At 28.0% G+C, this 26369-nt stretch overlaps 1 protein-coding gene across 8 annotated transcripts; it reads right to left on the bottom strand.

Annotated features, from left to right (window-relative positions):
• Positions 1–867: 867 nt before the first annotated feature.
• LOC119669448 (protein I'm not dead yet) lies at positions 868–24103 on the bottom strand. Of its 8 annotated transcripts, none has more exons than XM_038079335.1 (15): positions 23747–24103; positions 13563–13593; positions 13375–13522; positions 13229–13309; positions 12042–12077; positions 11834–11982; positions 7220–7334; positions 7093–7160; positions 6917–7042; positions 6525–6857; positions 5929–6023; positions 5778–5864; positions 1344–1537; positions 1148–1285; positions 868–1094 (listed from the first exon to the last, which is right to left on the bottom strand). In XM_038079335.1, the coding sequence occupies exons 2-15, from the start codon at positions 13568–13570 to the stop codon at positions 933–935; spliced, it is 1740 nt and encodes a 579-aa protein (XP_037935263.1). In that variant the 5' UTR covers positions 13571–13593; positions 23747–24103; the 3' UTR covers positions 868–932. The 8 variants fall into 8 exon arrangements, with proteins under 8 accessions (XP_037935263.1, XP_037935264.1, XP_037935267.1 ...); XM_038079336.1 differs by having other exon boundaries at positions 23821–24103; XM_038079339.1 differs by having other exon boundaries at positions 13375–13510; positions 23747–24102.
• Positions 24104–26369: the final 2266 nt, after the last annotated feature.

Genomic DNA, 26369 nt, shown 5'->3' with positions numbered 1-26369 from the left:
TATGTGATCAAGTTTTGATCTTAGCTGAGTCGAACTTTGAATATAGCAATTGTGCAGCTATGGCCTTTTCTGAGCCCAGATTACAGAGGAAAGATAAGTTAAAAGGGATCCAGGTGACATCGAATTGCAACACGAATTGCGTCGTGTTGTGCACAATATTTCTACGAACCCTGGTATAAAAGCTAAAAATATTGTAATTATCTAAAATTAACTTATCATTACTTACATACATATACAATTAAGTAAATTATACTCACAGATCATAACTGAGTAAATTTAAATATAAACAGTAAAAGCTTACATATGAAGAAATTAAAATTTATTTATATTTCTTACACTCAACATTATAGTATTATCATTAAGAGGTAACATTTGTGTCTTGATATTTATGTATTTGCATATATTTAGAATATTTTCATTTTCAGTCTGTTAAAAAAACGAATATTTTTATCAAAAATATAACAGTTTAAAATTTTTAAAAACGACTTTTTGTTCACATATTTACATACAAAATTCACATTTTTAGTTATATATTTAAATGCATTGGTAACCACAAATTTAAAAATTAATTTTTTATAATAGTAGTTATTACTTTCTGTAAAAATAGTTTTCAAATGCAAATGTTAAAAATACGTGAATGTTACTCGTATGTTTATTTCCTATATTTAATCTGATATAATGTGCACTATATATATTGATTATGCGATATGTACAACAATGTTTTCGTTTATAAACCTATGTATCATTTTTTTATTTTCTATAAATAACGAAAGAAAAATAAAACCACTGTATTTAATTATCTATTAAGAATTATCACGAGATAAAAAGAGGAAGATACTTGAAACCATGAATTCTAATTGTACCTACATATATCTATATGGTAAAATATCTTCTTTTAATGCATACTCGATTTAATGATTTTTCAAGATACTCTAAATATTTGTTGCATTAGTAGATTTAAGTGTAGCATTGACAAGCACCTGTGCCCAATCCGGAAAAGTATTTAAATTCTGGTAAACAACCAAGCCCCATGTTTGGCAGAATATGAATAGTACAACAACGCTTATAATCGTGGGTCCGATTCCGGCAATAGCCTATAACTGATATGTTGTAAAAAGTACAATGTTTAATAGCTATTTTTAATTACCATATCCTTTGTCCTAATATTCGCATATCCAGCTACAAGTGCATTCGGGGGTGTACTCACCGGAAGGTGGAAAGCCATACTACAAGCTAAACCAGCTGGTAGAATTAAGTACAATGGATGAATTTGAATTGCCAGAGACTGTAATTGATTACTTATATAATTTAATATGTAAATTGCATTACAATAAACGTAATACCATTTCAGCTAATACAGGTACAATAATATTTGCTATGGCAACATTTGAACTAAATGCTGTTAATACAACAGCGACAATAATAACAACAAGTAGCAGAATAGCATGGTGAAGTGATTTAAGTCCAACAAGTGCATTTCCAATTAGGGTGGCCATTCCACTTACTTTACTGCCTTCGGCTAATGCAAAACCGCCACCTTTAAAAAAAATTATATTTTTAATTTGCTGAAAACAATATTATTATTTAATTGACAGAAAGATTAGTTTATAATTTTTGTAATTAATATAAATTTTTTTACAATTTTCATTTTATTCACAATAAATAAATCTCTATAGGGCTACAGTTACATTGCATGTGTTTATTCCTTGCGTGGATAAACTTATATTTTTCCTGCGATTTCGTCAAATGTTTTTATATTGTAAATGCATAATCAGTTTTTATTTTAACACAACACAATTATTTAAAACAAAATAAAGCGCACAAATTATCTGAATATTTTTTAAGAGCGTTACGTAACGACGACTGATTTTCAAAGAAAAATTATGTTAAAAGTAGAAATACAGCGGTGCTAGGCGTCACCACGTATTTAGCTGTAATACCTAAAATCACCCTAAAATTTGCCGAAATTAATTATTTCGCAAAACAAAATACAAGGTTGTTTATTTGAACTTCAAACAGGTAAATATTTGCGATTGCGTTGCTTTTTTGTACGTTTTTACACACAAACCGCAAAACATTGCGTTTTGAAGTAGTGTTTCGTGTGGAACATCAAAAGAATAATAGGTATGTGATACTGCCCAATATATTTAGTTCTCTCTGATATCATTTAGAACAGAACACGAAAGAAATACTAACAATTCTTTAAATTTTCAATATTTTTATAAATTAGAAAATAACTCGTACAAAACTCCCAACACACTTTTATCAGTTTCAAAATATGCTAAATTATGCTCTTTAAACAGGTTTTCATGGAACATCTTTGTGTAAAGTCTGCTGAGAACACCAGTGCCGCGCAAATAAACAATACAAAAATTTAAATTCAAACCAAATCAGCTGATTTATACATCAGCACAAATATTACAAATGTTCGAGTGAAGTCCGTATAGCATTTTTAAATTTCAGCAGGGATGTTATGCTCTCTCAGATGCTCTCATTTACTCGAAAATTTGCTGATGGAACACACTTATGTATATACAGTGTTACTCAAAGCTCGTGGAACAGACAATTGAGTCAAATTGCGAAAATAATTTGCCTTTTGCCACAACCATTGCCTAAACCAAAAACCAAAAAAAAGGCCACAATTACAATGACAGTTAGCCAAAATCATACGCGCCCAGTTATGCATGAACAAAACCAAGAGACAGAGGAAGAGAATCGCCTGGGAGACTAGTGTTTTGAGTGCACCGGCCCACATCTGATATTTACATGTGAAGCGTTTTTGAATTCGAATGTTCAGCAGCTTTGGGTAAAGGTGAAGCAGCTTCAATTATGCATTTCATATTTGCAGAAAGGACACAATGCCATACAGTGCCAAATGAAAAAATCCTCCGTTATAAATGGTTGCCGTAAAAACCATTATATATTGCTACATGAGCTCCAACATGTGCAGCCTTCATCTGAATCAGTTCAGCAGGTTTTGAGTTGTGCCATATCATGTTCCAGCTTTTTTTTAAAATAGTTCCGATAAAAATTATGGGACCAAAAGGACAACTGAAGATTTTCGCACTTGTGGATAAAGGGTCGTCAATCTCTATGTTGGATGTCAAAACCGCGAATCAGCTAGGTCTTAAAGGCAAAAAAGAACACTTAACTATACAATGATATTGTGAAGAAAAGGTGACTCAAAACTCAACAGTACTGAATGTCAACATGAAAGGTAAAACAGGCGAACAATATAAGGTAAAAAACGCTTACGCGATTGTCAATTCTAGTCTGCCAACACATTCGTTCAAGAAATCAGATTATGAGCACTTTGAATGTTTGCTTGGACGATGTTCGCCCTTTAATGCTGCTGGGTCTAAATTGCGAAAACACCGCCTTTAAAGTCAGCTGATGATTTGAGAGCATGTAAAATCTTATCTGATACGACACGCTTTATAAATTATTGTTATAAGGTAGGTCTTTTATGGAGAGAAAAAATTACCAATATTGCCTGATAGTTATGTCATGACCGTCAAACGTTTACAGGGAATTGAATCAAAATTGAGAAATAATGTCAAGTTCGCACAAAAATATAAGGCCGAAACCAACAAATACATCGCCAAGCGTTACGTCAAGAAACTTACAAAAGATGAAACCGAACATATTACAAAGCCGGTGTGGTGTTTGCCGTATTTTTATGTGTAGAACCCGCATATGCCCGACAAGTTGAGAATTGCTTTCGACTCCGCCGCCACTGTTGGTAAACAATCTCTCAAGTCAGCGTTGTTGAAGGGACCAGAAAAGGCTAAACCCATAAATGGGAATACTTTTTTAACTTCGACAGGCCGTATTGCACTTGCCGTAGGCATATGAAAGATGTTTTCTCAGGTTAAAACACGACAAACTGACCAGAATGCCGATTACGTTGCCAACTTCGATACAGCACGCTCTAGAAAATTATCAACAAGTGGTGCAAATTAATGCAAACGCCGCAGAGTGTGACAAAACAAAAAGGTATCGAAGGATTTTCAAAAAATTTTTCCTACTAGGGACATCACTAAATGCCTCATGTTTGAGCAAAAATTTTGTAGGGTTCTGGTAAGCCGATTGGGCACAAATTTGAAAGATTTAAAAGAAAATTCATCTCAAAAACTGTATTTTAGAAAAGTTTCATATCAATATCTCTACTGGTTTCGAAAATATCAAATTTTGACCGCCTAATTTTTGTTTTGTCACTGTGCGCCAGTTTTGAACTTCATGACAAATGATTCGTTTCAATTTTTAATAAAATTTCATCGCATAGCTAAAGAAGTTATCAAAGGTAAAAGGGCTCCAAGAAAGCAAGAGCTTTTAGGAATTGTGATGGCTATATTTGATTCATATTAATGCCAAATTAAATTGGGACGACTTGTTACCTTCTACGTTATCTCAAAAAGGCTTTCTAAGGTGGGACGAATTTGCCAATATAACCAATTTCTTTGACCAAGGTGCTATTCGCCGCATCTGAACATTGTGAAGGAAGTTCAAATCCATAACTTATGGATGCCAGAAAAGTAGCATTCCTAACTCGTTTAGCCAGCAAGCTAGTAGTAATTAATCGGATGGAGCACAAACTTTTGAATAGGTTTTTTACCATTTCCTCTGAAATACAGCTAAGCAATGTTGGCAATGTTGTTTGTTGGCTAGAATCTGACGTTTTTCATTCAATGTATGGTTTAAATCTGTTAGTTGTTGTTCGTAACTGTTCTTCAGCAGTAACAGTTTCATTTGGTTTTAGCAGCTCATAGTACACCATTGTTTTCTGATCCCACCAAATCCACTTTTTATTTTTCATCGCCAAAAAATTGGAATTAATATAAAAAAATGCCACATTCAGTACTATGTAACTAAAGAATTGCAAATCATTAAATGATTTTCAATGTTGGCTTTAGTCAGTTTATATGATACTCAATTTCCTTCTTTTGAAATCATTTTTATGGCATGCACACATTTGGTTATGACTGATTGAGTGACACTTAGCTGAGCTGCTAGTTCTTTCTTCAAAACCATCACTTTTGAATCAAGCAACTGATTTCGCAAGTCTGGTGAATTTGTGCACTATAAATTTCCTGAAGCAATCAAAAGCTTTCAACAGCTTTTTTCTTTTGATTAAAGCAAAAAAATAATGCTTGCCGCAAATGATCTTTTGTTGGTATGAAAGTCGACATATTTTAATGCAATAACACACATGATGTTTACGTTTTAACGAATAATGACATATTATATTTTAATGTAGAATGACAACAGTTTGACCTGACGTTAATGTCATTATAAAAGAATGCTCAGTACAAAAGTTAACTTATACACTAAATAATAATATAAATATTTTAACTATTTATATAAAAATTATAGTATAACTACATACATTAACTACATACATCAATATATATTATCGTACTGCACATTATTAAATTTATTTGACACAGATTATAATGTGTTGCAATTATATACGAATGCTTTCTTCATTTCACACATCATAGTTAAGAAGTCTGCAGTATTGTTGTCAACTTTCTTTTGCTCGCACTTAAAGACTTAGAAAAATATGAAGTAGTGTTATATACTTATTATTAACGCCCGTTTGATATCATTCCCCATAATATTTAACTGTATTTCAAAAATGCTTATTTTGATTTTATGGTAAAAATTCTCTTACGATAATTCAGTTATTGTGCTCTAACCTGCTTTTTTATTATTTATACTTTAAATTAGTATAATTGTAAGTCCTGTTATTAATAAAATAGGAAAGTATAACATACCTAACAAAAAAATAAGACCCCAAGGCACTTTGGATTGTATAAATTTCCATGTGATTAATGATGGCGTTGTAGATGTAGGGAGTGGACCTGTAAAAAATTGTAACAAAAAAGTTTAAAATATTTGAAAAAAGTTTAACGTATTATATGTTACCTCTTCCTGTGCAATACCTTAAAAAGGCATAATTTGCTGGCAACACAAAGCACATCACAACAACAAAAATTGTTGGCATAGAATTTCGAATGTCTCTATTAAAGTAAAACGCTTTTTAATGTTACATAAACGGATACATTATAAGAAAATATGAATAATCCATCTAATAGAATGTATGTTTATATGTATTGCATATACAATACAATATATACAATAAAAAAAAACTAATGCAAGCTATATCAAAACTACAATATCTTTCAATCAAATTATAATAAATTTCAGCTAAGATATTGTTGTAACAATAAAATAGACTGTAACAACAGTTTCAGCTATTTTTTACAACCATAATAATTATACCATGGTTGGATTCAAAAAACTCACTATGAAAATGTTTTTTCATTTGTTTAAAAGTTTAGAGTAGTTTACATGTTGATAGTCAAACCTCATCAATTGATCTAGCCATGCTTAATTGGAGCATTTGTATATAGTATATATGGTTATTTTGATAACTTTAATATAACAGTTATTAAGAACATAAGAAAACACTATTAATAAATAAAAAAAGCACTTGAAATAAAAGCAAAATATGTACTTACACCGCATTTAGCCAGTCGCCCCAACCATTAAAAATGCCAGGTTTTCGAGTGAAGTACATTACAACCATTATGATGAACAAAATCATAACTTGAATTTCATGTGCGCTCATTGGTCCTAATTCCTTATAACGTTGATCAATGACTTTTTTAGCTACTGCTGCTCCATCATTCCCAAGTCTTACTTCCTCTGCTTCTTTGCTTTTTGGTCGAAACAACCCCATATAATGCCATTGCAAATACAAAAACATGAGTCCAGTATATACCAACATTGATGGCACAGAGTAAAACATAAAAGTTGGAAAATCCAAACTTTCAGTAGAAGTAGGAAAACGGCTGAAATAACAATCATAAATTTATTGCCTTTAAATAAATAAAAATTTTGAATAATAAACCTTTCGTAAATTCCCTTGAATGTCAAATTTGTAGCTGTACCAATTACTGTTCCGCATCCCCCCATTGATGATGCATACGCAATACCTAAGAAGTAACAAAGAGTTACTTTAGAGGGATAAGGTGCCCTGCAAAACATATTACAAGATAATGTATGACAAATAAAATAAGAACATACTCTTCTTCTCCATTTTTCTTTCCCACAATTTGATACTTTTGTTCTCTAGTCATTTTACACAATCCTTGCTAAATTTTAATTTATAATTAGAGTTACTGATATACATATATATACAAACCAATCTTACCTGCTGTAATTCCTCTAAAACAGCTTGAATAATAGGACACATCATAGCAGTGCATGCCGCATTAGATATCCACATGGACAACAACATGGTGACGAAAATTAAACCAAAATGAAGGCTACAAAAAACATTTTCCATATACATATTTACATATATATCACAGATATTTTTTTTATAATATTATTTTTAGTGAAATGAAAGTTATTATTTGCATATTACGGATCCTAAGTAACATTTTAGAAATTTAAATTTCTTCCAAAAGAAGAAAACAGAAAACAGTCTTTCACTAAATTGTATTATACTTGTAAAATGTTAAATTATTTAGATTTGTTGTTTATTTATAAGTTAAGAACTTGAAACATGGTAGGCATATAGAACGTTTTTATCTCTTAATTCATTATTGACTATATCCATTCTTGCTATTATATCCAACACAGCATATCCAACACAGCAAAACTCCCCTCGTCCGTCTGGACGAGGGCAGTTTTAAGGTCGATTAAAATCCCCCACTGACTAGGCTTTCGAGCTTTTCTCCCATTCATAAAAAAAATCCAGTCAATCGTTACTACCGATAATCGTTATGAGCAGTAATATAAATTAATAGATTAAAAACTATAGTAATGTATACTATAAAAAAATTATGTATATTATAAATTTACAGTTAATTTGTGTATTTAAAAAAGTGTTTATAAACTTATATTTGCAAAATTGTATTTGCATATTATTTCTCTCTAGGAAAATACCTTTTCAATGCATGCACTCTGTATATTCAGTTCTAGATGACATTACTTGTTGTTCTTTACAGCATGAACTATCACATGAAAATCATTCTATTCGGCAAATATCAAACTATTATTGATAGTTAGGTATACTCAGAGCCGCAAAGATATATGTGTAAAACTGTGATTCATACCAGCGCTTTAAACAAACAAAGATTAGCTGGATATATACTGAGAAATGCGTATCATAAGTAGTATAGTATAGACTACTTATGACTCAATTTTAATTTGGCAAACTCCATGATGCGGGAGGGGTTAATGTGTTGTAGCATTTGTGAGTGAATAAGCTTAGAATGATAGTCATAAGATTGCGCATTTCAGCAGTCAAAACATTCCTTTATTTGACAACGTTAGCCACAATTATTTGCTTTGGCGAATATAAGATATGTGAAATAAAAATAATGGATTATAAAACTATAAAAAAAAATTTAAAAAAGACGCTTTATATGTATTAAGTAAATATATACATAACAGATATCTCTGCCATAAGAATATTTTTGAAACAAAAATAGGCAACTTTAAACATTAACTCCTAATAATTCCTAATAAAGCTGTAGTTTATAATCTCGTTCTAATTTAAAGCACGGTAAGTGCTTTGGTTGGTGTCACTAATTAAATAAAAATAAGTGACAACAAAATCTGGAACATGAGCATTGAAAGTTTGTGCAGCCTTGGCTACTTGTGGATAAACACGATTAGTCATCGCTTCTAATTTGACAGGCACGAGTTCTAAGCCTGGCACTTGCAGTCCAAACAAATTATATACGGACTATTAATGAATTAAATAAAATTTGATTATTTCCTAAGACCACTGATTAAGAGTACTTGGCAATACTCAAAACAGCGTTGTATGGTCAGTCAAATTTCAATAAATTAACTAAATTTTTGTTCTTGACTTTCCTTTGCTATTCGAATACGTCTAACTGTTAAATAGTTTTAGATAGTTTAAATTAACATTAAAAAATGATTGTTATTTTAGCATATAAATTCAAATAATATAATTTTTTTGTTTTAAAAACACTTTCTTGACAAACAATACATTATGTAGTAAAAGATTATAATTCTACTTCATTTCTTTTACCAAAAATAATTGCACATGTAAATAAATTAAAAGAATCCTTAACATGATTTACTGAAGTAATTAAATCAAGATATTGAAAATTTAACAATTTTAAAGCTATAGGTTTATTTTTTCATGGGTTTTAATTTTTTTTGATTTTTCTTGTGTTAATTTAATGTTGTATTCTAAGTTTTTAAAAAAAACTTTACCTTATTTAATTATAAATTAACCAATTTTCGATTTAGTTTGATATTTACAATTACAAGTCACTAAACATTTGCTCTAACCATGACAAAGACGAACACAATAACATTTGCCACCATTTACAGAAGAACAGAACAACAATATTTACCGTAAAACTGAATGATTTCCATAGAATGGCTTTGTGTTAACATAAATAAATGTTAAAACAAAAAAAAGGCCTTTAATCCGGCAGCTAGATAGTGGCTACAGATGGTAGGATTATACGTCAGATCTGGTTTCTGCCGTTGCCAGTGATGTGTAAAAGGAGCCATGAGCTTCTTCAGTCAACTGCAAGTACGAAACCATCTGTTTACTTCATTAGTATAACATATGTACATCACATTTCATATTGGAAACAAACAACAAAGAGCAGTGCCACACTTCAGCACCATTCTTAATAGTGAATAAATTTTTATTCAGTAAAAAGGTAACTAATTTAAAAACAGTCGATTTTATTTCTGTTGTTTGGAAGATGATGTGTGCGTATTTGAGAGCACTTTGAAAATATACAAGGTTCTGATATCAGTAATTATTAAATGTTGAAGTATTTTGTTTATATGTCATAATGCCCACACACTCCTTCGGCCTACATAAACCAGCGACAGATTGACGTTTGAAAATGTTTTCAGTTTCATTTATAGTATAGTATAAAAATTGATGCGTCAATTTTTTTTACATATAAAATATTCACATGTAGTGTATGTACTATGCCCTACTAAAATACTGCACAATACATTTGTTATGCCTTTAACAGAATCGTTGAAAATATATATAATTGCTTGTTCTCATTCAGAATATAATACATATGTATGTTAAATAACCTTTACGTCGCAATGGAACATTATTTGCTTTTAGAAAATTACTATACTCTTATCAGCATATTAGGCTAAATTTGTTTCTTTAATGGAAGAAAAATTTCATTTCTCAAAGTAGTTATTTTGCCATTAACTTGAAATTTAAATATAGAAAATCATAACGATAAATAGGTAAAAAGTTTATAATTTGTGTTTGTTATTCGTTGAAATACTCGAGAGTATTCATTTATTTGATTCTAAAACACAAAACAATTAAATATTGAGCATAAAATATCTCTCACTCCATTAAAAGGAATGTTGTGCACATTCTAACCGATCGGTTTTCATACTCCGTTTTTAAAAAAAAATCATCCTTTTTTAAAAATATTTAATAAAGATTCAAATATTTAAAAATATAGAAAATAATCTAAAACAGAGCTAATACATTCGTGCATTTCTGTAGTATCGTCTAATAAAAACGCTTGCTGCCCAAAAAGAATATTGCTTAATTATCTGCATCAAATTGAGGAAAAACAATAATTTTACCTTTATTGCGCCAAATTAAGGACCATGTTATGTAGAGTGTCTCGGGCACAGCATGAGTAAAATTGTTGGTGTTTTTAATGCAAATAATAAAATTGAGAGTGAGAGAAAAAACAATATAGCTGTTCAAATTCTGGTATGAGAGCCGTCGTATTTGTGCCTCGGTACTAAGGCAAAGTATTTTTAGTATTAAATTTTAGAATTTGCGCCTTTTAGGAGCAAATTTCTCCAAATCCAACATGTTTTGGAGAATCGCTAATAAATCGCTAATAATCTAATTATTATTAATTACAATTATTATATGACAATATAATAATAAATTAACACTATTACAAGCCTCTATGAGTTTTTTCTTGTTGGTTATTTTTGGTGACATTTTCTTTTAAATTTAGGCACAACCAAAAAGCACCAAAACATAGTAAAAATACGAAATTAGCAATACTGATGTGACACTCTACATAATATGAATTTTCAGCATTGCCCGAAAGAGCAAATTTTTCCGTACCCGAGATACTATACATAATATGGCCCTTAAGGATAAATTATACTCTCTATCTCTATCTTCTTTCAGAAATCAGTTTGCATCAAACTGTTGCTGTTATGTCAAGTTGTCAAGTTGTCTACATTTCTTTGGTCGGTAATATATTTAAATTATTTGCCGTTAGATGGTTAGATTCGTTTTAAATAAAAAGGATATTTAGTACAATATAACCTGAAATCCTTAGCATTGTACAAATTTTGCTTGGGATCGCGACTATTTTTATGGATAATCAAATTGAGAGGAAAACAATAGTTAAGGGTCTTCGAACAGTGGCACACAAATAAGTTGCGCTGTAAGAACTACACAAATGAATATATTTGGAAAATATGAGATTTATCATGGGGTGCCTATTGATAAATGTGCAAACGTTACCTTGAACACACTGCCGACTTGTGAAATGCGATTAACTCTTGCCGATTCTCGACTTTAAATCTATAGTGTTTTTTCCTTTTGCTTTGTAAATATTCAGTATTGCACTGATTATATAGTTGTATAATCTTGAAAATAATCTTTAATCTTTAACAGACTACGTATTTGAGAAAACTTTCACATGATAAGTTCGGTTAATTTCAAAGAAAGTAGGGATTAAAAGTTTCACAGTATAAGTTTTAGTGTCAAATAAATCACTTTGTAGTGACAATATAAAATATTACTTACCGACGGGGGCTGCAACCCACAATTTGTATAACCCTCAATGCCAAACGCTTGTGTAAATTGCAATACTCTATCGCTAACGCAACCATAATGCCACCGATAAACATAACTAATGTGTCTTTAAAGTACAATCTGCAAGTTACGTCCGAACTCTACCGGAAAATATATAAGTATTAATGTACTGTGTTATTTATATAATAATTAAACTTACCATTATACCCATTACAGGAAAAGCAACAATAGGAATCTTTAAAAGATAATATTTTTTAGTTTATATATATTTATATTAGTTACATATTATTTTGTATATATGTACATATATTTCTGTTTATTTTACTACAAAATAAACAGTATATATTTTATGTAAAGCTTTATAGTTTTTATGTTTGATGAATAAAAGGTTTCTTCTATATCGGCGATTCCGAATAGTACCAAATATTCAAAATCAAATATTCAATCATTAATCTGATTACCTGTACTTTATCACTCCATTTCTTTTTTTTTAGTAATCCGTAATATTATAACAAATTTGACTTAAGTGTATGTACATATATAATACACAATCTAAACCGAAATATAAATTTGACACTGTCATTAAAAAAAACAAAAGATTGTCAACGAGATTGGCTTTTAAATTTATCTTAATAAATACAAAGGGAAGTTTAATAAGGTGTTAAAAAGTTTACTGCAACGAGAGTTACATTTCATTATCTTAAAAATTTTGTTATTTATATTAGAATAACAAAATAATAATTATAAAGATATCTCATTTTATACCTCTAAAGCGGGGATTCCTAGTTCGAAACTATTTTCGCACATTCACTACAAGACTTTGCATAATTGCCTGCTTTTTTGCACTTCATCTGAAACTGCATTCAAAACTTTTTTTTGAAGTAAATCCAAAATTTACTATATTTTTAACGATACTATATTTATATATAAAAAATATATATATCGTAATTATACCTAAATAAATTTTGTCTGTTCTGTATTAATGCTGCCTACGAATAATCATTAATTTTTTTTATATTCTTTTTTATTTAAAAACATGTAAAAACTAAAAAATATTATTATTAAAAGTAAAGATATGGTTGCAAAAAACAGATGTATCTCTAGAAAGAAACCAATTGATACAAAAACTTAATTTGAGAGGTTAAATAGATATACTATTAATCAAACATATCTGGGTGAAATATAGATTCCATATTAATATAGCTATATAACATAATACAATTTAATCAATACGACTTTTGTTATTCTATTTAATAATTGGTTCGTGTTCATATGACCGAATTAAGGGATAATATTATCTGAATGGCCGCTTCGCATGCGCAACTTATCCCATATATTTTTCGTTAAAATAAAAATATTTTTTTTTAGAGGAAAGGTGAGGCTTACCATAGAGGTGACATAGAGAGGCAATGCTTCAGTTACCCAGTATATTGCCATTACAAGCAACAAATACATGCAACGGTACGCCTAAGTTAAATAATTTAATAATAATGTTAATGTTATATATTAATACTTATTGAAGAACTACTTACTGGAGTGTTGTTTTGTAGCATCACAGGTAAGCACAACAAAGGAACAAGGAATACCACTAGACCTTTCCAGTGGTTAGAAAGGAAATTTTTTGCTTTTGCCGGACATGATCCTGGTGGAAGAACAGCACTGGCCTCGCTAGAAATATCACTAAATTAGAGAATAAAGAATTGGTTAAAACCAAACTTACACTTCCATTGTTGCACACCGACCGCTAAGATCTATAAATAAAAAAGAAAAAAAATTACTTTTAAATGTATTTAAATGTAAAGAATATTAAATGGGGGAAAAATAACGTAGGATAAGCTATTTGGATTTTTGAGATTTGATATTTGGATTGAAATTTTTATCAGCGATTTTTTTTAGGTCAACATTTCTTTGTCATTTTGTATATTGATTTATATTCAAAGTTTGAAAATATATACATCGCTCTGTATATAGTTAATATTATCTTCAATTTATTCTTCACCGCGTCAAAAACACCAATAAAACTATTTAAACGACTATGAATGTGATTATATAAAATTTAAGTCATTATTTTTGATTGATGATTAAACCAAGGTGCTAATTAATGCCGAATAGACAATATAAATTTTATTTAATAAATCGAGTTTTTTATTATTTCTTAGTTTTATGAGGTTCGTATATTATTTTCGAACTGCAAGTGCCAGGCTTATAATTTTTAAACTTAACCTGTCAAACTTAAAGTGATGTTTTGTGCATTTTAACCGAATGAGCTAAAGGTAAATAAAATATTTATATCACACATACACAATATCTATTATTTTACTACTAATTAATAATCTATATTACATATACATATCTATATTTTAATCATATATTCTTAAATAACTACGAAATATTTTTTTGGCTCTGTGTTGATTTCGCATGTGTTAGCGTCCATGTGCGTATCAATTATATATTAAAAATGGGAACAATAATTCTATTCGATATCTTTGACGTATGGTACTCAATTAAAGCACAATTAGTTTTTGAGACAATTCAATAAATTAAGTAAATCAGCCAATTAGAAACTAACGAAAAAAAGTTATGCAATTTAAAAGTCATGTATGAGAACCTCTACAATTGTCGCACTAGCCGCGTGATTTTTATTTCAGACTGACATCAATTTAAAAAAAATTTAATTGATAAACATTTTTAAGAAAGACTGCCGAATCATTGAAATGTTTTTATTATTTTATTTTTTGTTTCTTGATTAATTTATATACATATACATATACATATACATATACATATACATATACATATACATATGTGTGTCTTTGATAACAAGGATTTCAGAAAGAGCTTCTTATTCCTCAGCTGATTTAAGATTTCTTATTTTATAGGTATTCCATTTTTATGACTGAATTTTTGCTTTTAAAAAACTATTTTTATTAAAAAATTGTTTGAGAAGTTCTTAGTGGAAATGAAAATATTCATACTAATTTGTTGTAATTTTTGAAAACGTGTTTTAAGCAATTTAAACAAGTGTAAATAAGAACCAGTAAAAGTCAATTAATTTTTAAAAGGTCAATGAGACATGCAATCGAAATATTGCATTGATGCAAGTATTTTTAAAAGTTAATTAAAATACAGATTTAAAATACAGCACAAACTTTAATTAAGATGAATTTGTCAAGAACTTATCATGTGAGGTTAAAAACAATTGAACTTTAATCTCAAGAAATTATATACTTTTTTTATGCACCAATATACCATAAATAAATAATATTAAATGTAAACAGGTTTAAATGATTTCCATAATGAAAAATATGTTGCTATAATCTTATCAGCTTACTTTAATATTAAACATGATTAAGTAAAAAATTTTCCTGATTTCATACAATCGCGACTATACATAGTTGTATATATTTATCACAGCTTAGCAAAATATTTAAATAATTTAATTAAATTTAGAATTATAGTCTTAATTATAGACTTTATATACTTGTATATGTACACATACATAAATGTATATTTTCCAACCAATCTAAAAGTTGAAATTAACAAAAATTACTAGATTAAATACTAGATCCATCCATAATTGAGAGTGAAAATTTTACACTGATTTAGTAAAGAAATAGCTTAATCCCATAAATATTTTAATTTAAGAGATATGTTTTCATATTTTTTGTGTGGTTATTTCATAAGTAAGACGGGTGTTATATTACTTATGAAATAACCACACAAAAAATATGAAAACATATCTCTTAGATTAACATATTTATGTATTTTTACTAGTGTCGCTTCTATAAGAAACACGAGAATATATTCTATTACATATAGTTTTATCTAAACCACTGTTATTAATTTATTAATTTTATATCTTATTTGTTATTATTATTTTTCGCAAGTTTAACAATTAATTCAAACAGATTTCATTTGTTTCTCGTTTTTGTTCCTTTATTCGGTCTTGATATTCAATTTTGGAAATTATTTAAAAAAATAATGCAATAATTATCTAATTTTTCAACAAATTTAATCTTTGAAAACTATTAATGAAATGATATAATCTATTGGTTACATAATTCAATACCGTTGTTTTTAAAATAAAATTAGAAAGCTTATTCATCATTTACGAAAAATATCGACATAATTTATTTTTATAAATTATTAACCAAACTTTAACCAATCAAGTATCTATTTCTTTTATTAACCAATGGTTTTTGGATTTATTTAATGCAAAACATTTTTTTATCAGTGTATTGAATTCGTATGCAATAAATTTGTCATTCGCTAATCAGATTAATTAAGAGGTTAAATAATTAAAATTTATTAAAAAATTAATTTTATTTGTATCGTATTCCAAAAGTATTTTAAGCAAAACATTAGAGGTAATACTCTACATTTAATAATTATAATACAGTTATATTTATGTTACCGATATTTTCAAAATTTGTTTCTCTTGAGTTCTATATATAGTTAACTATTGTATAAAGCTAACTATTAAATATACGGATACATATAACATAAATAATTTGAATCAAATAAACGATTAATCAGAAATACTTTTAATAACCTATTTCTAGCAGTATGAAGATACTATCATACTATTTATTGGATATATTGTGTGTTCGTACTTTTAATATGTATGTATGTACTTATATATCACCTTTTGGAAAACTTGTTGACCAAAAGACTCCTGCAAGTGCATAAATTAAAATAATTTACACAGAAACCAAATGGGTTCAGTGAAACCGATATAATGATATAACATATTTACATATGTAAGTAGGAGCACATGTATGCAGTGTTACAGTTTGGTTATTCATACATATACAATTAACGAAACGGTTCAGAGTCAGTTTTAATCAATTCGATATGTGAAAAATTTAACATATATAAATATGTAATTGATATTTGAATTAAATTGAACGTACAAAGTGCATGTGTAGCAGAAATAATTTGCTGAAGTATATCAATTTCTAAATGTATTGCGTTGCTCAATAATCAGCACGAGTACTGAAGATTTTTCAAATTAGATTGCTAATTGTAGAATTTAGTGTATCAGTACATATCAATAAAATTTAATGACTTAGACTTAGCACTTTAAAAACTATTAGCAAATATCAGTATTTTACGTTTTGTACAATGTGCCTCGGAATTAAATTGCTCTATCGTTATTTCTTACACTAGACAATAAATGAGTCTCAATAGATTCTTATTCCAGCATGGAAGTAAATTTTATTGAATTTAAATATAAATTTCAATTTATGAAAAACTAAATATCCATATATCTTCTATGCATTCATATATATGACACTGAATAGGAAGAGAACCCATTTTTTCACTACAACATAACACTAAAGATGTATTTATTTAAATTATCACTGCGAAGATAATTTTTATCAGATTTCAGTTCTGAAGATAAAACAAATGTTCCTATTGAACACTGTGATTTTAATCATGTTCTTTTTAATAAGTTTATGAGCATTTTTATCAATTTGCATGTAAAACAATAATAGAATTTCTTTCTGTATAAGTACTTGATTATTATGAAATTGTTTAGATAGTAAATAAATAATAGTATGTAAAAATAAAAATAAGCGTATTCCCACATTGGAAACGATAATTCACAAATATTATCATATGAAAATATGCTTTTTATCCAGTGTTACGGAGACGTCGTCGTAATATAAAGCATATGTTTTTAAGTGAGTCATTTCTTTCAATGTTAAGTAATATTTTAGTTTTAAGGATAAACGAATGAAATATTAAACTTATTATATTTTTTATACGAAAGCGTTTGATAAATCAAGAATAAATAAGCCATTTTTTCCTAGTAAGCCATTTTTTCACATTTGGAAATGTATAATAAAATCAGATGCAGGTAAATTTGACGAATGGTGTAATTCGACCAATATTATTGACTTGTAAGACTTTTGTCTTTTTTGAGCTAGTCAATAATAAATATTTCATGTGTATCCCAGAAAACAGAAATTATATCTACTGATGGAGTTGTTTAGCTTTTTTAGAACACGTTAATGAGGGTCATTATTTATATTTTGAGCTTTGGCTCAAAACACTTATTGCTTTTAAGTGTCTTCTGACGTTTCCATACGAAAGGTTGATATTATTAAAAATAACCTACCTTAGACTTCTTCTAAAAAGATTGTTATTTGTGTTATTGTAAATAGAGTTTTAACGAAAAAATGGAATTAACGAATTTCGACGTGGATTTTCAAAACAAGAGTATATCGATCAACTTACTCCCTCATTTTGCGATAAAGCTCCATCCTTTGCTACTGTGAAACGCTAGTACAATCATTTTAACCGTGGCCGCAGTCCGCTCACTGATGAAATTCGTAAAGGTCGTACAAAATCAATTTTTATACCAGAAAACATTGATGCTGTATAAGCAATTTTATTTCTTAGTTTAGTCCATAATCTCGATTTTTGGTTAATTCTCTCAACATCTCAGTCGTTAATTTTTTTAAAGTATTATAAGGTAAGAGAACTGTGAATTTACTTTAAAAATTATTATTAAGATAAAAAAAACTCATCAAAACACATCGACATCGGCATCGACATCGAAATTGTTAATAAGTAAAGTTAACTTCAAATTAAAGTAAGTGTGAATGTACGCTGAGTAGAGCTTCTTATTTAACATTATTCTTATTGGGGATATTAACATTAATTATTGGTGACAATATATTAATCGTAAATTTAAATAAAACGCACACAAGTGAATAAAATTAGTCAACTTTTTCTATTCGGTAGACAATTTAAGGCATTATTGCGAAAACTGATGTTACGCATATTATCGAGATTATGTCTGGAGAACTGTATCCTGACGTCTAATTTTTCGCTACTTTTTCAATAATTTGAGGTCGTATTTTACGAATAGTACACATACAACTACAATTTCAAGTACTTTATATATTTTATTGTGATTTTAATTTTTATTATGACTTTTTAATTAAATAAAATATTTATTACTTTCATCAAAATCATCATGGATTCAAATAAGTTAAAAAGTAATTATAAATTTATTTATTATTTAAATTATATTATCAAATATTTCATTAATTATAATAAATAATTTAGTGACTCAAAAATACATGTAAACCAGGGTTACCCAGCCTGTAACACTTTCCACACATTTATTTTTGTAATTGCCTTTGCTATACGATTTTGATCAACTGTCCCATGTTCAAGATCTCATCAAACAAATTTGTGTGTGATACTGTAGCACAAAAATACAGCTTTTAATATTCATTTCGGACAGACTTTTTAATCAATGATGTTCTCTTTAGCCTATAGTGATAACATACTATATCTTTTATAACTACATAGCAAATAGTCCAAAACTAAAATAATTTTACTTTAATGATAAGTGAAAAGTAATGGATTTTTTGAATTCAAATTATATTATGAAAATGTATTTTAATACAAGATTATCTATTTTGTACATCAAAAAGTAAAGAAAAATAAAAGAAAATTTTCTTTTATTGTTTGGACTTTGCCATTATGCATGAAACACAGCATTATTTCAATATCTTTTAGGCACATCTTACAGCATTGTATCTGTTTGAATTGATAATTGAATGAACTTGATGGCTAACTCACATCATCAAAATGTGATATGACGTATTTGGAAAAAATTCTCGCGTAACAGAATCAAAACAAGATATATTATGGATTGTGGCACGTCCCGTTAAAACCACATATCTATGTATATGGCTGTAATATTACTTATGTCGTAAAGCTTTTGTAAAGCTTTACTAAAATAAAAAAACTGTTGGTTTCAATTTGGTATAATATAGTTATTATCTATATAAATATCTTCATCGTTTTGAAATTTATATATGTCGGTAATAACTATAAATATAAAAAAAATTAGAAATAAAAACCCAACTAATAGTTTTTCATTTCGTTCACGTAAGCTTTTAACAAGATAAATGAAAGCATTTTTATTTTTTGTCGTCACGCAATTTGATGAATATTGGCAAATGCACGAAAAAATTTTTGTAGAATGCCTCTTCACAAACATTTGTAATGGTAATAGAGAAAAATTTGTGCTATAAGACCTCTACTAAACAACGAATGTCTAGGTAAGTCATATTTTGCAAAACACCAGAAAACATAGAATACTTAATCGAAAAGCTTATCACAAACCCATTAAGTCCAATGTTCATTTTGATGTCTAATCGGTTTATTATTCTGTTTTATTGTGCAAATAGCTAATAAATTTTATACTTTTTCTTTCAAAAGCCAAATTAAGTAATTCCTAAAATGTTTTGGTCAAGTAAATTCGAATATGATAGAAAAACCTGCCGAACAGTTTTTGAGATGGGGCAAAAAGTTATTATATTCTTGAAATCGTAGATCAATTTCTACTAAATCTATCAAAAAGTTAATCAAAAAAAAAATTTCTATCTTTTTCCAACGAAAAAGTAACGAATTTGTTTCTAGGATATAAATATATCTCTAGAATGTAAAATAAACATATGATAAACATATCATTAAAATTTCTTGAGTCATACTGAAGTATTGGCTGTATTTCACTTATACTCTCTTTGACTATTTTTAAAGCATCAAGATTTTTGCTTTAAGGTAAACGCACAAAATTTTATTTGACTTTCAAATCGTGTCTTTATATATATTGTTTACTTTATCAATTTAAAAACTAAATATTTTATTCAAATTATTTAATTGTCTATAAAATTAACATAATAGCATCAATTTTTAATAGTATCATTTATATCATTAATATTTATCAATATTAATAGCATCAAAAATTAATAGCAAATATTTTTTGTTAACAATATTTTCAATTTCGTTGTAACTATTTTAAAGGAATAAAAGTTTTAGTTAATAAACTATTTTTTTTTATTCTTTTATTTGTGATCAATGTTATATAATAATTTATTAGCAAGCTAATTGGTCATTTAAATAGAAATAAAGAAACTATAATTATTATTTTTATTTAAAAACAAATTATATATTATTAAAATATTTTTCCGATATTTCAACTATCTTAAATAGTTTCCCTGAAGATGACTATCGAAAATAGTCGATATATCGGAAAAATATTTTAATAATACATAATTTGTTTTTAAATATAAATAACTGATGATGGGTATTTGGCAATACTCGAAACAGCTGTATGGTCAGCCAAAAATTCAATTAATTAAAATAATATAAAAAAACAACTTTTGTTGTTGTATTTCACTACTGTTCGAAAAAACCTCTTTATGAATAATAAATTATAGTTTTTTTTTATTTCTTTTTAAATGTTCAATTAGTCCGCTTATAAATTATTAGTTAATAAACTAATTAACTAAAATGAATCGTTTCAACAACAACTATATATGCCCTTACAATAACTCATAACATAAATATTATATATACCTTAAAAATAATCGTAAAGATAATTAGTTTTATTGAGATATTAAAAAAACTCATTAATAAATGCCATACAAATTACAATGGCATACATAAATGTTTGAAATTATAACCAAAATACGTATAAAATATTTCAGAAATAAATTTTTTGCCTATATCACTTATATAATTGATCGATTCCGCAATATAATATAATTTCAACCTAAAACAACCCAAATACTTATAAATCATTTGTATGGTGAGTATGAGAAAAGTACCACTTATACGCACTTCTATTTGCTTTTTATGAGTATATTCTAAGTAACATATATATTAAATAACAAATACTGCTAGGAAGACAATGATGGTTTCGAAGGCTTGTAATTTAATGTTTTAGACAATACAATTACGCAATTTATATTTCATTCCCCTAATCTACTTAACCTTTCTTTTGACATTTTTTTTAAATATATTTAAAATTGTGAGTAAATTGCCTAGTACACCACTAAAAAGCTGTTAAAATTTTTGAACTGGTTTTAAAAAAATGAAAGTAAATTCAACTTTGTATGACTGGGATAAGGCGAATAGATTGCACATTATAAAAAAAGTGTAAGTTGAAAATGGAAAAACTGTGATATTTTCCTTAGGAAAAAAATTTTAGCTTGATCATATTACTTTTCTCTATCACAACAGGGGCCTTATATGCGCAATTTTCACTTATAAAAATTTACACAATTATACAAATTTATTGGACGATACTCTGGTTACCGTTGGAACCAGAATCTTAATTGGGTTCAAATTCGGTTTTTCGATCTATAAAAAGTAAATTAATCGATGCAATAATATATAAAATATTATTGTATTATTTAATAATTTATTATTAGACCCACCTTTCCACCAGCTAAGTGCTCGTTTATTTTTTAAACATTTTAAAATATGAATGAAATTTGGTTGTAAATCTTAGGATATTTGATGAAAGGCGACATTAAAGGTAGAATATATTTTTTTATAAGATAAAAAACCGATTTGAATGAATAATTTTAAATAAAAAATCTTTTTAAAAAACATGATAGCACAAGCTTATACTATAACAGATGATTTAATTTTAAAGGGGACAGGACAACGCTTGAAATGTTATAATTTATAGAAAAGTCGAATATAATTCGAATCGGTCTAACTTTTAAATAGTTCCTTTTCGTCATAAAGACGCGTCACTCTCGGCAGGAAAAAATTAACATTAAAAATATAATTGTTTGACAAATAATTATTTTGGTTATTCGGTTCTATATTGAAGTACAATTACGTAGTATGTTGAATATGCAATTCCTAAGAAAGATCCATAATTTGCATAACTGCAAAAAGAAATTACATTAGGAGTATTCACGTTTTTAGGTAATTGTTTTGAATATGTGTTAAATGTACAAATGTCAAAAAAGTTCCACATTTTCCGCAGCGAAAAAATCAAATTACGTTTAGTGTAAATTTACACATTTGCCACAGGCGGAGCATTACTAAATCTTGGATTATGAAAAGTTGTTATTACAGTAATTTGTAAGTAACATAGACTAGAATAGAATAACATAGAATATCATATCAGATGCACAAATATTGCGTCGGCATACCGTGTTTACCCAGCAGTTTTGTTTCCAAGTTCGTTTCTGTTTTATTCTATTAAAATTATTTTTGGTTTTTTTAGATTTGTACATTCCACACTTGCAACGCAATTGCACTAAAGCGTGGCAATCCGTATTGCACATTCGCTACAACCATAAAATTTTCTAATTTCACAATATATGTGTAAAATTTTGCATTATGAAGAGTTCTTATTATAATAAAAAATTGAATACAAAATATACATATTGAACGTTGGTATTCTGTCATTTGTTAATCTACAATACCCTACGTAGATAAAAACGGCTGATCATAGCATTTCCATTTGCAAACAGATTATTGCAACGATTTGTTCTCGCTTCGTTAAAAGTATTTGCTGCAATTTTTCGGCATTGCACCAAAGAGCGCATACCTTTATTATATTTCTTTCCACTTGACCGGTAAAATTATAAAATACTTTGTTTTAATTATTGAAGCCGTGTCATGAGCACTATGTTAATCAATAGTAAATTAATTCACATATTTCTTATACACCAGTATCTTCCATTGTTGCACAGCACATAAAACTCACCTTGACTGAATGGTCAGATAATGATAAAAAACGAATAAAATTATATACCGTGCTTTCGAACTTTGATTTTATTCTAATTTCAATAATTCATCGGCACTCAATCGTCTTAGGAGCACACATTTACAAGCGCAGTGTTATAAATAAATACTTTGTATATAGAAATATGTACGTAAAAATGTATTACAGCGCGTTTATGTCTTAAATACGTTAATGACAAAGGCCATGTGACATTCATTTATTCATTCTTATGTATATATAACTACATTCATGATTTATAAATGTATTAAGGACTTATGTATGTACAAAAGAGTGAAACTGTAGTGCTCTAAAATGTAATTAGTTTTGTTATATTATTCACGTACATATCAGGAAGGATTTATTGATTACCAGCAGCTGGAACTGTTTTTTTCCAACGAACTGCCTTTGTTTTGCTTACGTTTTGTAGTAAATAATCAGGTTGAACGTATTTTCACTATTTTAAAAAGCATCAACTTTCGTGCACAATTTCTATTAGTAAAATATTAAAAATTTTATGAAAACTGCAAAAATAATCGAATGCATATATTCACTACAAACTATTCACAAAACATTATATAAAACAGTTTCATAAATGAAAATTATCTAACTCGCGGGATTAACGTTGAAATAAAATTGCCTCGCACCGCAAAATATGCGGACAACCAAGTTATATGTGTTGAACGAGAGCAGATAAAAATACAACAACTGAGCGAATTAAAAAAAATATTGGACTTTACTTTGAAATTTTATAAATGGAAAGTATTAAAATTAGTGTTGTAAAACGAATATTTTACGTACACGAATACAAACTTGGAACAATTTAACTTTTTTATATATTGTATATATAGTCAAAAAATTTTAATTTTACGATTTCGATATAATCTAAAGGTGAAATATAAAATATAATAATGACATATATTTCAAATAGCTTGAAAAAAAACATTAACATATTGTTTTCAAAAAGTCAAGATAATTATCTATAAAGGTCTAGTTGAAGACTAGTCCGTTACTGACTTCTTTATTTATTTTCGCGACGGAATTATTACTAGTGTATGGACACCTCTTGATACCACTTTTCTCCTCTAAAAGTTTCACCAAAAACCACTTAACTGACATTTTATAAAACGACGCCAGTATTTATAATAATAAATTTCAATCAGAAACCTGAATAAAAATCAGTACGGAGTAACTTTTTTTTATTAATATTAGGCCTTTTTGGTGACTCGCAAGTATGGCAAAAAATGCATGCTGGCCTATATTAGCTTCGCGAGTCATTGGCATCACTGTTGCAACCTGTCAAGTGTTATGTTTTGACAAATAGCATAATGCAAGCAAATTACATTGCGTATAAAACTAAATAATTAACATAAATTGGAAATTAAATTTAATACAAAATTAAAAGGAATGGAAAAAATGTTGAAAATTTCAAAATAAAACACTGAAATATTTCTTTTTTTTTTTTTTGAATTTTCAAATTTATGAATTTTTTGAATGTTAATTTTTTCTTGCCGATATTGGCGTGTCTTTATAACAAAAGAAACTACTTAAAAGTTTGAAGGATTCGAATAGCAAAGAAATAAAGAACATAGACAAAAATTTTATTTAATTTATTGAAATGTGACTGACCATACAACGCTGTTTTGAGTATTGCCAAGTACTCTTAATCAGTGGTCTTAGGAAATAATCGAATTTTATTTAATTCGTTTATAGTCCGTATATAATTTGTTTGGACTGCAAGTGCCAGGCTTAGAACTCGTGCCTGTCAAATTAGAAGCGATGACTAATCGTGTTTATCCACAAGTAGCCAAGGCTGCACAAATTTTTAATGCTCATGTTTCAGGTTTTGTTGTCACTTATTTTTATTTAATTAGTGACACCAACCAAAGCACTTACCGTGCTTTAAATTAGAACGAGAATTTAAACTACAGCTTTATTAGGAAACACAAATTCAACGAATTGAAGTTAATTTTTGAAGTTGCCTATTTTTGAATGTTGTTTAAATTTTTATTTATTTATAATTTTTGACATATGATTGTAATATTCGTTGGAATTTCCAATGAAGGTTCACAATAGTTCACTTATTGTTTTGGTAACACTTTTTTCTTACTGATCGATGTGCTTGGCCGAGGTAGAGAAAATAGTAGTGTTCTTTTGCGTACATTTCGGCCAGTATAGACCACTAACTTGCTGTTTTTTGCCATACTTGCGAGCCACCGAAAAGGCCTATTATTTATTTTTTACTTTGATCAAATAATCAAAATTTGATCAATATCTAAATATGAAAAACAATTCTCAATTTTATTTTAATATAATACTTTTGTTTTTTTTACAGGCTAATTGATCTATAATTAAATAATAAACTTTTACAAAAATTTTTATTTGTTCTTAAAAGATCTATAATTAAATAATGAACTTTTACAAAAATTTTTATTTGTTCTTAAAAGATTTCATTTTAATCGATATTTCGACTATAATCTATGGTCGTCATAAATTTTATAGATTATAGATAACAGTCGAAATATCGGTTAAAATAAAATCTCTTACAAACAAATAAATATTTTTAAAAAAGTTTACCTACTGACAAATTATCCCGTAAAAAAACAAAATTATTATTAAAAATATTTGGTCATTAAAATAATAAATTAATAAAATAAAATAATTTATAAAAATTAGGAAACCATGCAAGAATATTGAATCGCTCCTTCAATTACACCTGCCACAGCTGTGGAAAAGACGATGAAAGTGCCTCTCATCTACTTTGGTTTTGCTCAGCTCATGCACGAAGGCCACTAAACATTTTAGGGACGCTCTCCCTTAAGGATCTTGAACAATTACAAGACATCCCATGAAACAGCATTTTAAGTTTTACCAAAGGTTCTATGGATTTTTAAGCCCTGAGTTCTTCACTACACGGTAACACAATATGCCAATAGGCGTAAGGGGATATCCTAGAGATCGTGGGTATTA

This window comes from Teleopsis dalmanni, chromosome 1, assembly GCF_002237135.1.
Source record: "Teleopsis dalmanni isolate 2A chromosome 1, ASM223713v2, whole genome shotgun sequence".
Taxonomy (NCBI): Eukaryota; Metazoa; Arthropoda; class Insecta; order Diptera; family Diopsidae; genus Teleopsis; species Teleopsis dalmanni.
This window is presented reverse-complemented; position numbering and strand designations above follow the sequence as displayed.